Genomic DNA, 15,965 nt, shown 5'->3' on the forward strand with positions numbered 1-15,965 from the left:
TCCAGTGAGAGTCGGCTCCCAGATGTTTCCTTTCGCTGCTTCGCTCTGACAGTGGCTTAGCACCAGCTCTGCTCATGGTAGTGCTTTGTTTTGGTTGGCCAGCAATGTATGGAATTAAATTTGTGTCTTTATTACATGCGAGAAAATAAATGATCTGACAGAAAAAACAATGTTTCAGAGAAAAAGTTATCACACTGACAGCAAAAAAAATATGAGACAAGTTTTCATATTAAAAAAAATATATTTCAGAAAAGTATTTTTATTTCTGAAAAAAAAATCTCTCAAAATACTTTTTCACTTAATAAACACAAATCTAACCACGTAGTGTAGCGCGCCAAATTTGAGGATATAATAATAATATTGGCAATACCAATACTTGCCTTTCAGGCAACCACCCTTATTATATAATATATATACCGTAGGTCAAAACATTTGAATAACCGGCCTATTATTATTCAACTCGTCGGTTTCTATGGTTTCCCAAATAATTTTAAGAATGTGTTTGTAGAAACTGCTGTTGTTTTTCAAGCATTTACACTACTAGTGATTCACTTGAGTACAACGGTAAGTTATTTAATCTTCTACGATCAGTCGTTATCATGAATCTATGATGTTGAGTAGCTCATGTTGATAAGGAAAACGTTTATAGATTATTGCAAATGTTAGGTAGTGATGTGGCGTCAGTCTGTTAAGATCTCGTTTTGTTTTTTGTAGTTAGCTTTGATTTGATGACAGAATTTAAGGGTTGCAGGTTTTAGTGTAACACCTGTCGGACAAACGTTGAAGTGAAAAATGCTATTAAAGGAAATCGAAAAGGAGGTTTGTTTGACATTGTCCCACTATTAGGTTAATCTACGTGACTTCTTGGCAATATGATATTAATGTCAATTAAAAAACCCCAATTATTCCTAAAGTGCTATTTGAATATAAACAGATGGGTGAATCAGGTGTAATCAAGTAATTATTAACATTTACAAGCAATTTCTACAGGTGCTTTTAAACTAGACTAGATTTATTTGTTGGTTTTGTTTAGGGTTTTTCAAGTCACCTTGTGCGTGTTGGTTTTCTTAGAGAAGGAAGAAAAGACACTCAGGTTCACATTGAACAAACCAGAAGGTTTAATAAAGCAAGAAAATACAATGGAGATACCGAGGGCGTTGTCTCAGCTGGGGGTCTAACTCGCTGACTCGCACGTCAGCTACCAAAACCAGAGAGTAGATCACAAATGTCAAAAGTCACTGGATTATATACAGTAGTAAGGTGCCTCCTCTAAAATGTTTGTGTGCTGTGCCAGCGGAAGTTTTAGCAGAGGTGTGGTGATGCTTGTGTGTTAGTTTCTGATAAAGGAAGTGTCCTTGAAGTATTGCACCTGGAGAAGACTAGCCTATAGAGTCTGTGCTGCAAGCTTGGAGGAAAAAGGAAGAGGTACATTGACCTAAGAAAATAGCTTTAAATGTACAGTTCACGGTTAATAGTATATAATCTCTAAAGTCCGTTTTCCCCCCAGAAGTTAGACAACCTGTTTATTTCATCTCGTTGCAGCTATGTGTTTATTTCCAAATTATTTTACATTTCTTTCATTTTCTCAATTAACTTTCTGTGAAATAAAAAGCGTGTTTATGTGTGTGTTTAATCACTGTTGTGTGGATATGAGCAAACATATAGTTTACTGCGCCTTCCAAAAGAAATCTATCTGCCCCATAAATTATATTCATTGCAGACAGTAAATTCAATGATATAATTAATACTTTGCCAAGACTGTTTGCTCTAAAAATGCGCTAAAACAGGCTGATGGAAACAAACACAATGTGCCACAAAAAAAGATTCAATAGCCTACATTCAACATTGTTAAATACTTAAAGGACTTAGCTTACTTGTAATTGAAATATTATTTATTTCAATCATATTGCATACTTTTATATGTTATATATCTCTCTCTCTCTCTCTCTCTCTCTCTTAACATCTTACACTTGCTATATTTTGTTTTATCAGGTCTTCATGTCATTCTGACCTTTTTTCTTTTTATCTCCCCTCATTCACAATGTCTGTGCTTGAAGTTTCATCATGACTGATGCAAATAGAAGAAAGGAGGTGGAACAGCAACATGAGGAGCCCCTGCCCTACCCACATATGGCTTCTGTTGTCTTCCTGTGCTTGAAACAAACGACCAGACCTCGAAGTTGGTGTCTGATGATGACCAACAGCCCATATCCTTTCCTTCCACTGAAGGTCTAAACTACCAGGGAGACTGAATATCAGGAAGAATAATACAGACAGCTTTTATGTTTGACTTTATATCACACTATTTGTATCCATCTGTGTTCATGTGATTGTAGTCTGTAGACTTTACCTGATGTAAATATTGTACAACTTAAGCTAGATCCATTTAGGTGCGTCTTGCATTAAATCTTTCATTCTCTGTTTTCCAAAGGTTGAATGAAGTTATAAATGTGATCTCTGTTTGTTTTGAACTTAACCTGTTCCTGCACATGGATGGAGTATATGTCCATTCTGATGGTGCTGCTCACCTGTGTGACTCTGTGTATGTACAAACCACATGAAGAACACAGCATCTACCTGGAGGTTAGTGTGACCTCTTCCCTATCATTAGGGGGGTTTGTCTGTAAAAGTTATAGATATAGTGAAGTTGTAGAAAAGCAAAGAAACCTTCACACTGAAAACCTATGTGAGCATGGTTGTTGTTGTTGTTGTTGTATTATTTACAACTGTTCTCTGTGTATGACCAGGTTTTTGAGGGCGTCATCTTTGCAGCGTTCTTGCTGGAAATGGTCATCAAGATGGTGGCCATGGGGATCCCCGGATATCTATGCAACAACTGGAATAAGTTTGATTGCTTAATCAATTGTGGAGAGTAAGTATTTAACTGTACCTTTCTCCCATGCTCACATATGTCTATATTCTCTTTCATAGGGGATACTGGGGTAGGATGAGCCATTTTTCATTTTTAGGATCACTACATCAAGCCAGTCATAGTTTTGTCGCTAACTAATATATCTCCATATATCTCAGGATGTTGTGCATCCCTTCAAACAAACAGAATGAGTGTAAATATAACTGTTGAGATAATACATGTAAAGTGGTCTTGTGGCACAATCACTCCGTGAAATGATGCCTTCCTCCTCAATATTTGGTCACATGATCAATTTAGTTTCTTAGTTTCCGAGCAACAAGACGTGTCTCAACTAACCCTTTGGCAAAACTACCCCAGTCTCCCCTATGTTATAACAGTTAACTAGAAATCATTTGAAATGTCTTAGTCATTCAAGGTTTAAAGACTAATTATTCAAGAGCAAATGTCATCAAGCTCTAAGCTTTAAATTTGGACTTTATATATTGACTGACTTGCTTCGTTATTTGTTTGCCATATTTAAGATTAGGCATACCAAAAAACATATATTTGACCCACCAACCTCCGGTGTGTTCATAATCGTCACAAGAAGGTGTGCAAATTTTAATTTTTGTATACGTAACTCTCCCTTTAGAGCGATGGATTTTGTTCTGGCCCACTACGGCTACCCATGGCAATTTTTTGAAGCTCTCAGGCCGATGCGACTGTGTGCGAGGATACCAAGTAAGTCAATATTTGATCATCTGTAATAAAATACCTTAACACTCAATGGTCCTCAAATGATTCCCACAGAGCTCTGATGGTATTCACCCTAAACATTTAATCATCTGTTTTTTTGTTTCTTTCTTTCCACTTTATGTAGGTATACAAGTTTTGCTGGCAGTACTTGCAGACACTTTGCCAATGCTGGGAAATGTTCTCTTCCTCAATATGCTGGTCATTCACATCTTCTCAGTTCTGGGAGTCCAGATGTGGGGTGGGCAGCTGCGCAATCGCTGCTTCCTGGGAGAGGACATGGCTATGTAAGGATTTTTTTTTTCTTCAAGTTTTTACATTTTGAATACTATCAGAGCTGGAATGGGCTAAAAAAAGGCCTCCAGGTATTTATTAACTGTCCAGAAAATGAACAATAAAATAAAATAGAGATGTGAGCTTCTATTACTTATAGAGCAGCTTTATGTGAACTGTTTGAAGCTATTGTCTTTATTTTTTCCTTTAGAGAGTACAATGCATCAATAAGTCCATTCTACCTCTCCAAGTACGGTGAAAAGTACCCCTTCATCTGTTCGCCTGACAACAAAGGTGGGATGCAGCGCTGCAGTGATATCCCACCTTACAAAGTGGATGGAAATACCTGCTCATTGACTGCTGAACAATGGTGGGGAGCTACTGGGGTTGGCATCAGTGCCAACAACTGTGTCAACTGGAACCAGTACTACAACATATGCCGGCCTGGAGCGGAGAACCCACACATGGGAGCCATCAATTTTGACAACATTGGCTTCTCCTGGATAGCCATATTCCAGGTAAGAGGGGCTTAATATATGTAGAATAAAGATAAAAACAGGGAGTTGGGAATATCAGGGTAAGACCTCACTTTTACCTAAACAAGTATCCTTCAACCTTTTTTAGACGGTATAACATTATGATCTTTTGAACTATATGTCTTGCCAAAAAATATGCATGTGTCAATATTTGGATTTCTGATGAGTCTTGATGTTCTTGCCATCATCCTCATGTATGTTCTGTCTGTGTATAATCTGTTATAGAGCAGAGGTTTTCAAAGACTGGGAAAATAAGAATTACCTGTGGGAACCTAAACACAGCTGCCCCTGTCTTAATCTAAAAAGTATATTCTTTTAAGATTTCCAATATCCTTCTCTTCATCTGTCAACATATTTTAAGATCATCTTAGTTTTTTAAAGCCTTTGGAACATCTTTTGTCTTTTTTACATCTTTGGGTCAATGTTGTCACATTCATGCCAACATTTCAGACTACTTGAACGTTGATTTAATGTTGTTGTGTTAATCTTTTTATATATGTTATATATTTTTTCAGGAATCAACTTGTTGCTCATATTGCCTTCGTATTATGCTCCACACATTTAATTTGAACTATGATTTTGCATCTTTGCAGCCCAAAGTAATATGTCATATAGATCACCCTCTAAGTGCAGCACTGACTGGTACTTTCTGTTGTTCATGGTCAAATCAAAAACCCTCACTTACACAGTGAAGGGGAGGTGGATGACCACTTTTAAAGCCTTTTGGATAGATGTGGCAGCTCAGTTTCCAGGAATAGCCAATAGTCCCACTTACTCTGTAGTTTGCTCATTGAAATATTTCTCTCTCTCTCTCTCTCTCTCTCTCTCTCTCTCTCTCTCTCTCTCTCTCTCTCTCTCTCTCTCTCTCTCTCTCTAGTTTTTAAGATTTGACCAAAAAATCCACACTTAGCAACTTAGCTAACCGTATGTTCACAGTTTCATTTTTGCTGGTAACATATTTTCATCACACGGCTCTCCCAGCACTCCTCTGTTTCTCTCTCTATGTTTCCAGGTCATTACACTGGAAGGATGGTCAGAGATTATGTTTTTTGTCATGGAGGCCCATTCCTTCTGGAATTGTCTTTTCTTCATATTTATCACCATTGTAAGTGCTCACTTGTCAAATGTGTTAGATTGACAGCCTCAGCATTTAAACATGTTGTTACTTACATGCAAAAATGCTTCTGTTCCCCACCAGATGGGCTCCTTTATTATGATGAATGTGTGCGCAGTCGTCATCGCCACCAAGTTCTCTGAGAACTTGGAGAGTAAGACAGGAAAGCAACACGCTGCAGCTGTTACCATAGCAGAGATTTTTCTCAAATTCAAGTGCTTTGTAGAGGAGAGCTTCTCCAAACTCAACAGGTCAGTGACTGTGTATTAAAAGTTCTTTCAAGATGTAATATGCAACATTTTAGACATTCATAGACAAAAAATTCAATTACCGTATATCCGACCTCGATGCAAAGTAATGACTTTCTAAAGTTCCAGTAAAGTCAAACTTTCTCTGGGTTTGTTGTTCTTTGTTCACACTGACAAGACGCCATGCTCTCATCTCAGAGGCTCAAACAGCTTTTATACATGTTTTTTTACATTAACCGCTCCTTGACCAACCTTTTGTTTAATCGACAGACTTTCTGAACCAAAGACAATACTTTGTTTGGTCAAAAAAAGAAATAAAAATCAAACCATCGTGACTTGCATGTCTGAATGAAGATCAGTCCTACAAACGGCACTTGGTCATATGTAATCTTCTACACAAATATTTATATATATTGATATCTTTTTTTCTTTACCGATAGAAACAATGTAATCTCCCCTGATAGCAGCGACGGAAGGAAGAACACCTTGGTGAGACGATCGTGAAACATCTGTTACACCACCTCTTGTATCACTGTTGTCTCACTGACAAAGGGCTCACTGACTGCCTTCACTTTTAGGATGAGGTCTGTGCACCCTGCTTGACAATTCTGAAGAGGACTGTTGCAAGTACCCTGTTCGACCGACTGGTCATGTTTGCTGTGGTCCTCAGTATTCTCGCCTTGGTTATCGAGCACCATGAGCAGGTGAGGAGTTCATTATTGTAGACTGATACTGTCTGTCATTTCTGGGCTTCTCTAAATGTCAGATTGCTAAGATGAGTCAGTCTTTGCCTTCGATTCAGGACATATTTCATCTGCACTGCACAAATACAATAAACTGCATTTAGATTTGAAAGACTACGAAGGCACTCATGTTATCCTTATTCTCCAACAGCCTCAGGAGCTATCTCATGTGTTAGGCATCAGTAACATCATCTTCACCATCATATTTCTTCTGGAGATGATCATAAAGCTGCTGGCTCTCAAGTTTGAGTACTTCAAGGATCGAAATAACGTCTTTGACTTTTCCCTTGTTGTCATCAGGTAACATGATTCCATGCCGCCTCATTGTTCTCCCTGCACCTGCAATAGCTGTTGATTTCGGATGTTGTCTGTCCATTTTTTGTGCTGATCAAGCTGTGATTGACCACCGTGACTGATGCCAGGGCAATCGGGCGGAAATTTTGCCCTTACTCAAAAATCCGTTCTAAATTGGGGTGTAATTGTACACCTATTACCTATTAGTGAGTCATATTTTGACCTGTTATGGCTTTAGTCCAACAGGTAGCTCGGGAGCTATCGGTAGCTCGCGAGCAGGTTTTCAGTAGCTCGTCTATAGGTTGACTAACTGTTAAAAAAGATATAAATAAATTTGACGACAGTAAATGTACCTTCCCCCACTACTCATAAAAACAACTTTAAAGTAGTCATGTTTTCTTGGACAGCTTGTTGTACATTTTTATAAAGGGAAGCCTAAGCCTCTACAGTCTGATGTAGAATAAAATGTGTTTGTGGTTTTGTATAATGCACAGCACAACGACTTATCGAGCCAATGTATTTTCTTTTTTTTTCAGTCTATGGGAGGTCATTGGTAAAACTGAAGGCAAGCTAACAGTTCTTCGGTCATTGCGTCTGCTGCGGCTTGTCAGGCTTCTTCACTTCCTGCCTTACCTGAAGAGACAGCTGCTAGTGCTGAAGAAGACTATTCAACAGGCAGCCGCGCTCTGCCTTCTTCTGCTGTTTTTCATCTTCATTTTTAGGCATGTGTACGCACTGAAATAATCCCTAACCCCTCCTCCATGTTAGTCTGTCTGAAGACAGTAAATACCAAACGCTGTTCTGCATCAGTAATGAGCAATAATGAACTGTTTCTGGTTAAATGATTCTGACAGCTCTCATTTCTCTGCAGTATACTGGGTATGCTGATGTTTGCTGGTAAATTTGAGTTCATGTCACGGCATGGAGAAATGATCACAGACAGAAAAAACTTTGATAACCTTCACTGGTCCATGGTAACCGTGTTTCAGGTCAGTTTTTCACTTCCTAACTTGAGTCACCTTAATTGTATTCTTTCAGCATGCCAATTGTGCCTCATTTATTTCTCTAATACTTCTTTTGATGCAGGTTTTGACGCTGGAGGACTGGAATGTGGTGCTTTACAATGCCATGGCGACTACATCTGCATGGGCATCACTCTACTTTGTTGTGCTCATTATGATAGGACAGCATGTTCTGCTTAATGTTCTTGTGGGTATAGTGGTTCAGAACTTCCAGGACATGACCAATCCCGACATGTCCCCTGAGAATGGCTCCTCCGTTAACAATGCAGAAAGTGTAAGTTTGTCAAGGTGTTGAATCTGCTCAGCCAAAGCCATTGACCGACATTAAACTCTATGTAATGTTGCTCCAGGGCTCGGGAAGCTCCGACTCTGGGTCCAGTAAACCCACTGTGATTACCCCTGGAGAAGACCCTGTCACAAAGAATGTAAGATCCAAAAAATGCTTAGTTTTAAAGTCAGGATTGGGGCTAAACTGAGAGTCAATCCTGGATTTGACTTTACAAAGCTATAAACAGAACAATGCAGCATACAGTTAAAAAAATAATTTACTTTGCTCTTATTCTCAAAATGATTTTGCTGCTCTACTTTAAATGATCACTGTAGCTTTTTTTATCCATATGTTGTAATAAATGAGGGAACGTTTGTGTAACTATCCATCCATGCAGAGATCTCCAGCTTTGTTCCAGAAAGTTCTTCATTGGTGCAAAGAGCATGAGGACTGGTCATTCTATGTGTTTTCTCCAGAGAACAGGCATGTCAAAACCCACATAAACACAATTTCACTGATGTTTCTTCACAACAGATGTACACATTAACGATATTAAATATGGAAACGTGAGTTTATGTAGATCAATCGTCGATCAATTTCAACTTGCTCATATGAAAGTGGTCTGCAGTAAAGGAAAAGAAAGAAAAGAGAAATGACTTCCTGTATTTTCCCAAATTGTCCTCCAATGTTCAAGGGATTTTGACTTGTTTGTTTTTCAGGTTCCGTAAGATTTGCCAGCGTGTTATCTCTCACAGCTTGTTCGACCACATGATCCTGCTCTTCATACTTCTAAGCTGTGTCACCATTGCTATGGAGAGGCCTGGAATAGACCCTAAAAGCACGGTGAGACTCACATACTGGATACATGTAACCTAAAATGACCTGTGCCCAAGTGGAGAGAAAACCTTTAGACATACAGTCAATCTTTGAAGAGTTTCATGTCACACCCTTGCATGGTAACGCTTATCTAGCATGTCCTCTTCCACATGGCATCACCATAGTTAGTTATGAGTAGTGAGTCAAACACAGCAGACTGACATGTACACTGTGTAACACCGGGTGTTTTTTATGTCATGTAACCAAACTCATGTAACATAAGTACGATTAAGTAAAACAAAATGTATGCAGGCTGAAAATGATTTCTTTATCTCTGCCCTTTAGGAGCGATTAATCCTCAGATTGTCCCTCTACATCTTCTCTGGTGTGTTCCTGGTTGAGATGCTTTTAAAGGTTAGCCCCCTTTTTTAATATAGAGTGGTTCATTTGTATACGGATGGATTGTAAATAAAGAGAGAATATGGGGTACACAGGAAGTTAACTGGTTGTTGAGCTATGGAAAGTGTTACATTTTTGTGCTTTTCATTTTGTTTTGTATCCTTGATATGTTTGATTTTAATATGTCTGAAATAAATTTCATTCAATCAATTATTCAATATAACACTTTTCCTGGTTGCGGAGGACTGGAGCAGCACATCCCAGCTGTCATTGAGAAGGGGGTACACCCTGGAGGGGTCGCCTCTCAGTCCCAGAGGGGTGGTCCGGGCCACACCAGATGCCAACCCCAAATCCTTAACTATGATTTGCTATTTGCCCTGCCAGAGCAGGCATTTATTTTGAAATTCTCCCTTTAGGCTCTATTGCAGACAGGAAGCTCATAGTTTTCAATGTGCAGATGTTTTGGGGAGCTCTGAGACTTATTTGCAAAGAAATAACATGTGACCTTTAAAAGTCAATGTGATTAGTACAGACAGATCGGGTAAATAAGTGCTCTTTATTTATGTAGCACACAAACGTCAGGCCACCTTTGTACAAGTCAGTGCCCCAGTTGGGCCACCCAAGTCTAAAAAGTCTGGACACACCCCTGGTCACAGGATTTACATATAATAGACACAGACCACTATCTATGAGCATGTCTTTGGACTGTGGAAGGAAGCCGGAGTACACGGAGGGAACTCACATATTCTATATTCTAACATATTAAAATAATTAATTATAATATTACAATATTATATTACATAATATACAATTATTATGAAACTTTAACATTTTAGAAAATATCTCTATTTTTTTAGCTTCTATCTTGAGTGTGTTAAGAAAAACCTTGCCTGACATGAATTTATATTGTGTTGCTGTCACACCAGGTTCTGGCCCTGGGTGTGTTCTTTGGGAAGGACTGCTACTGTGGGTCCATGTGGAACGTCATGGATGGACTGTTGGTGATTTTGTCTTTGGTCAACATATTTGTGTCTCTGGTCAACAATGATAAAAGCAACATGTTCAGCATCCTCAAGGTTTTACGTTTGCTACGCACATTTCGTCCACTGAGGTACGTCGTTGATGTGGTTTTACCAGTTTTACTTCACGTTTCCTTTCTCAGCGTGTGTCTGTAGGCACACGTGCTGGTTCTGATAAACATTGAAGTTGGTCTTTATGTTTTCCAGGGTGATCAAGCGAGCTCCCAAACTAAAGCTGGCTGTGGAAGCTCTGATCGCCTCGGTTAAACCCATCGGGAAAATCGTTCTCATTTGCTGTGCCTCCTTCTTTTTCTTTGCAATCCTCGGAGTGCAGGTAACACAAACTCAATAGGCTCGATTTTGCGGCTGTGGCCAGTTGTTGCTTAATCTGTTTAGAGTTAAGTACAGTGAACAAATAACACTTCAGACTTTTAACCTCGGTCTTCTTCTCTTTAAAACACTTCAGTTTTTCAAAGGGAAGTTCTACTACTGCCGGGGTGAGGACACAAGAAACATCACCACTAAGAGTGAATGTCTGGAGGCCAACTTTAAATGGACACGAAAGACGTTTAACTTCGACAACATGCCTCAGGTACAGAACAATAGATTCATCATTTCACTGTCCTTTGAAAGTATCAAATTATATTTTGGGGTATTTAATCTTAATACATATTGTTGAGAAGAAGAAAAGGCCTATTGTAAAGTTAACATTATTTTAATGTTTCCTTTCAGGCTCTGATGTCCTTGTTTGTCATGTACTCTAAGGACAGCTGGGTGGACATCATGTATGATGGACTGGATGCTGTGGGAGTAGACAAACAAGTATTTTAGCCATCAGCTTGTCTTTTTATTAAATGTTGTTACCTCTTAATATTCATGCTATGGGATTAATAGATTGGTTGAACTTGATGTTTATTTTGATCTATTATGCAAACAAGGAACATTTTATTGATTGTTGAGGTACTGATCATATTTAAACTACAGTCCTGCCTGCTTGGACCTGTTGGTGACATAGAGCCAGAAATTAAAACTATTACGTGCATCTGTAGATGGTAAAAGTAAAAATAAGATCACTTACAAACACTGCATTATATGTCTTCTCAAAGCTCCACCTTTAAACACAACTCTACACTACCTATATCACATGTCCTTCTACAGCTGCCCTTCCACACAAGTCTGTCACATGAAGCTCTTCTGTTTAAATTAGCTGCCTGCATTGGTTTCCTGTAAAATTGCCATGTGCAATCAAACAACCAAGATCATTTTTCCAGTAGACATTTAAATCAAGGGTGAAGTGAATGAAAAGAAAATCCAGAGAGATAGTGAAAGCAGATCTCTAAATGTACAGAGAAAGATACTGAATGCACTCTGAAGACAGTAGAGTAATAAATATGTTATTTTATTTCTTATACATAAGGATCTATCATCGTATGCCTCTTCTCTTTTTCTCTCAGCCTGTGAAGAACAACAACGAATGGATGCTTCTGTTTTTCATCGCCTTCATGATCATGAGCTTCTTCCTCCTTGACATGTTCATCGGTGTAATGGTCGATACTTTCCACGAATGTCAGCAGAAACAAAGAGATGAAGTGTCAAAAAAGGAAGAAGGAGAAGACCACTGCAGAGGTAACAAAGCTTAGTGGCAGCTCTCTGGTCGTATGTTACATGGAGAATTAGATACACTGTTAATGTACAAGCCATTTCTTAAGATTGGATTTAAAACTCCTCTCAACAGGGATTGTCTTCAGGGAGATGTGCAGCTTGTTCCACTGGGATGCGGCTATATTCAATAACATGTTTTTTCCATAACAAATTTTGTATCTCCTAATCTGTCGAGCTGCCTCTAATAAGCCTTGGCTCTCAATGCCGTGGTTCCCTCGAGCAAGGCACCAAACCCCCAACAGCTCTGGCACTCTCTCTACATAGGAGTGTGTAGCACTCTGGCATCGCTTCATCAAATCATGTTCATTAGTCATGTTTATGTGTCTCAATAACAAAATTAGTAAACCAGAATTTCCTTCAGGGATCAAGAAAAAAACATCCCACAGTATTACATAAACAGCTGGCTCCTCTAGTGCTACCTTTGCATCCAGATCTCGACTCTTTTGGAGAGGATATATGGATAGCCAAAATCCTAAAAAGTAGCTGACAAACTAGATGGCCATGTTAGTGGTTACTTCCAGTATTTATACTTTGCTGGCAAGTGACAGATAAAGAACCCTTGCTGGATATGAACCTGTGCCGCTGTCAGCTGAATGGTACAAGCTCTACGTTTGAACAACTGGAACATCTCGACAGTCTTGTTTATTGAATCTTGTGAAATGTACAATATATATTTTCGCAAAAGCCAACGAACGCCCCATTAGGTCCCATGTTAAAATGTGATGACTTATCTGCTTGTGTGTGATGTTTCAGAACCTGAGAAGATTCCCTATTACAACAACTACTCCAAACTGCGTCGGTCCATCCACACTCTGTGTACCAGCAGGTTCCTGGACCTGTTTGTGACACTCATGATCCTACTGTGTGTCATGGTGATGGCTGTTGAGCACTATAATCAACCTTGGGTAACTTTATATCACACACACACACACACACACACACACACACACACACAGTTTTCCAATCTAAATACAACAAAAGTGTGAATTGAATATTTGACTGAAGTCATAAACAAACCTGTCTGCGTTTTCAGTACATCAGGGAATTCACAGAGATTTCCTACTATGTGTTCACCGTTATCTTCTTCGTCGAGGTCCTGCTCAAGCTTGTGGCATTTGGTGCTCTGAGGTTCATGAAAGACAAGTAAGAGGCTTCATTAACCAAATGAAGTGCACGTTTGTTTCTAAAGTGTAACCCTTCTTCATGTTTGTGTTTAGATGGAATCTGCTAGATGTCATGATAGTCTTAGTTTCCATCATAAGCATCCTTTTAAATGAGATGAAAATGGCAGCACATTTTCCCAATCTCAATATCTTGAGGATCGGCAGGGTGCTCAGACTGGCACAAGGTATATATACGTTCTTTAAAGCATTCCTATGAGATAGGAATGATTTTTAATTCTGAATATTCACGTTTTCTTAAAGAAGGCCTCAAGGGAGGAACATCAATCAATCAATCAATCAAACAATCAATTAATGATTATTTGTATAGCATCAATTCACAACACGTTATCTTGAGACGCTTACAGTTTTTCTCCATTGTTGACACACAATTTCTGAAAGCGTGCCTCATACGCTCAGAACTCTACACACATCCAGAATAACACACACAATGGGAAAAACTTCTCAAGTCTGCTGCAAAATGGAACTTTACATTCAAAATAATGACATTTCTTCTCAAAATGGTATTTTGTTTGCAAATGCCACGCACCAACCATCATATGAATAGACATTTATGAGAACCAATTGAACGCTGATGAGCTTAATGTAAAACACTATGATGAATGGGAAACATTTCTTCTCCATTCATCATAATGGCTTTGGCCTTTTTGTTCAGTGTTACACTTACTACAGACATACACATACAAGTGTGTTATTACACATTTGAGAATATTGTTTTCATGCTCTGAACACTCAAATACACGATCAAACACATTTTATTTTTCCCACAAAAACATGTCTCTGTGCTTTGTCTCTTTAGTGCTAAAGGCAAAAAAGATAAGAGTTCTTCTAAAAACCATCATCAAGACTCTGTCACAGGTACACACACACACACACACACACACACACACACACACACACACACACACACACAGATTTTGTAGGTGTGTTATTCTTCTTATTTTAAACTTGTATTGAGCTTAGGGTTTTTATTTGTCACTGTTATAAGCATGCTCTCGTTTCCATATTCTGACCCTGTAGTATATCTTTCATTGGCTAGTTTTTACACATTAAGAACAGTTCACGTGTTTAAAAGAGTAATAATTACAAATGCAGGCTGTCTATAACTTCTGCCCGTGTAAGAATAAATAAAAATGCTCCAGGTCTATAAGGTCCATGGACTCTGGCTGAGCATTCACAGGATCTACTTTGTAGTGTTTTTCTTACTCAGGAAATCTAACCTGCATTTGGATTCCAGGTTGGAAACATCTGTCTCCTCTTCACCTTTTTTTTTTTCATCTACGCTGCGTTAGGAGTGGAGCTGTTCGGAAAGCTGGGTACGTCACACATTTACACACCAGCTGACTGCAAGCTAAATGTCAATGGACCGCTTGAAACACATTTCAAAATACACAGAATCATCACTGTTGTGCTGAACTTAAAGCTGATATAGTCTGAACATTTCATTGTGTGGTATGAAACAGCACACTGAGTGTCTGTTCTTCTGTGTTTTTGTTCTGTGTCAGAATGCACCGATGATTACTGGTGTCAGGGATTTAATCAATACACCAACTTTAAGAACTTTGGCAAAGCCCTCCTGACGCTCTACCAGGTGTGCACAGGAGACAATTGGAGCGGGTTCCTCAAGGTAGGCACAGATAAATCCTGTAACCAAATATGTAAAGACCAGGCAGGCTGAGTCTCCTGTCCCTGTGTCTGACCCCTGACTCTTGCTCTCTTTTTTAGGACACATTAAGGGAATGTCCTCCGCATGCCGCTGCCTGTCCAAGCTACCTGCCGTGGGTCTCCCCATTATATTTTGTGAGCTTCGTCATCATTTCCCAGTTCGTGCTGGTGAACCTGGTGGTGGCGTCCATTATGATTGCACTTGAAGAAAGCAACCAGGTACAACACACCAAGGGAAACACAAACTTAAAGCCAACTTCTTTGATAAGAACTTAGAACACTCTCAAACTCCTAATATATCATGGCAGAGGAATTCTTTGTCCCTGTCTTAAAAATAGGATATTGAGCTGAAACATGCAGGTCAGCCTGTAGTAGAGCCCTTGGCCCCTTTTTATTTTAAATGTGACATTTTAGATTAGAAGAACATCAAAGTGTAACAGAATAATATTTTGGCATTTCAGAGAGAACCTACTAATGTCTTTCTCCCCCTGGAGGAGTCATCAAACCAGCCCCCCGAGCTGGATACGAAGTTTACGGGGGAGAATGCTACACAGGGTCCAGCCGCATCATCACAGAGGAGTCTGGTGTCAGAGAAGCTTTATGAATGTAAAGTCCAGATACTTTAAAGAGAACAGTGTTCAAACCTAAAAATATTTTTTCTTTTGATTTTCTATTAATTTGTCGAATATCTGTCCAAGTATGACTTGTGTTTTTTCCCTCCATGTATATTTTAAAAATGTTTTGTTCTTTATACTTATTACTTTTTATTTATTATTCAACTTTTTATGTGCTGCCCTCACTGCTGTACTCATCTCTAAATAAAATGTGCTTCTGCTTCCACTCTTTGTTATCTTTAAAGGTTATCCACATAGGTTTACATGTTGTGTGTCCTCTTTGGACTTCTGCATCGCCCTCTGTGCAGGTATAACTTAGCCCATTCTTCACCCTGCTGAAAACTGTTTTAATACAACAGGATCACATCACACCAATCCAGGGCTTCCTGCATTGTCCTCACTTGCACATTTGGCTGAAAATAACTCAAAAAAAGAAAAATAAAACCTGGACAACTTAAATATAATATGCTACACTTTTTTTTCATTGAAATGCGTTCAAAGGCAACA

At 38.9% G+C, this 15,965-nt stretch overlaps 1 protein-coding gene across 7 annotated transcripts; it reads left to right on the plus strand.

The window, feature by feature from the left end:
* Positions 1-476: 476 nt before the first annotated feature.
* LOC306827901 (voltage-dependent T-type calcium channel subunit alpha-1I-like) lies at positions 477-15,501 on the plus strand. 7 transcript variants are annotated; one of them, XM_079350003.1, is made up of 32 exons: positions 479-564; positions 2,058-2,206; positions 2,489-2,583; positions 2,748-2,872; positions 3,504-3,592; positions 3,732-3,891; positions 4,089-4,395; positions 5,426-5,518; positions 5,612-5,778; positions 6,216-6,264; positions 6,354-6,479; positions 6,670-6,818; positions 7,349-7,534; positions 7,684-7,801; positions 7,899-8,108; positions 8,185-8,259; positions 8,500-8,585; positions 8,822-8,945; positions 9,264-9,332; positions 10,244-10,428; positions 10,544-10,670; positions 10,803-10,928; positions 11,069-11,158; positions 11,791-11,962; positions 12,752-12,903; positions 13,032-13,141; positions 13,216-13,346; positions 13,979-14,037; positions 14,417-14,495; positions 14,685-14,806; positions 14,905-15,063; positions 15,306-15,501. In XM_079350003.1, exons 2-32 carry the CDS (start codon positions 2,065-2,067, stop codon positions 15,468-15,470), a joined length of 4,047 nt encoding a protein of 1,348 aa, XP_079206129.1. In that variant the 5' UTR covers positions 479-564; positions 2,058-2,064; the 3' UTR covers positions 15,471-15,501. The 7 variants fall into 7 exon arrangements, with proteins under 7 accessions (XP_079206135.1, XP_079206134.1, XP_079206129.1 ...); XM_079350004.1 differs by having other exon boundaries at positions 15,339-15,501; XM_079350005.1 differs by having other exon boundaries at positions 15,342-15,501.
* Positions 15,502-15,965: the final 464 nt, after the last annotated feature.

The sequence above is a fragment of the Symphodus melops genome (assembly GCF_947650265.1).
Source record: "Symphodus melops genome assembly, chromosome: 8".
NCBI lineage: Eukaryota > Metazoa > Chordata > Actinopteri > Labriformes > Labridae > Symphodus > Symphodus melops.

Excerpts from the sequence above, each read along its gene's own strand:
- LOC306827901 (XM_079350003.1), top strand. The coding sequence starts at position 2,065 with ATGACTGATGCAAATAGAAGAAAGGAGGTGGAACAGCAACATGAGGAG. Across the intron at positions 6,265-6,353 it reads ACGGAAGGAAGAACACCTTG|GATGAGGTCTGTGCACCCTG; the intron begins GTGAGACGATCG and ends CTTCACTTTTAG. Across the intron at positions 6,480-6,669 it reads TTATCGAGCACCATGAGCAG|CCTCAGGAGCTATCTCATGT; the intron begins GTGAGGAGTTCA and ends ATTCTCCAACAG.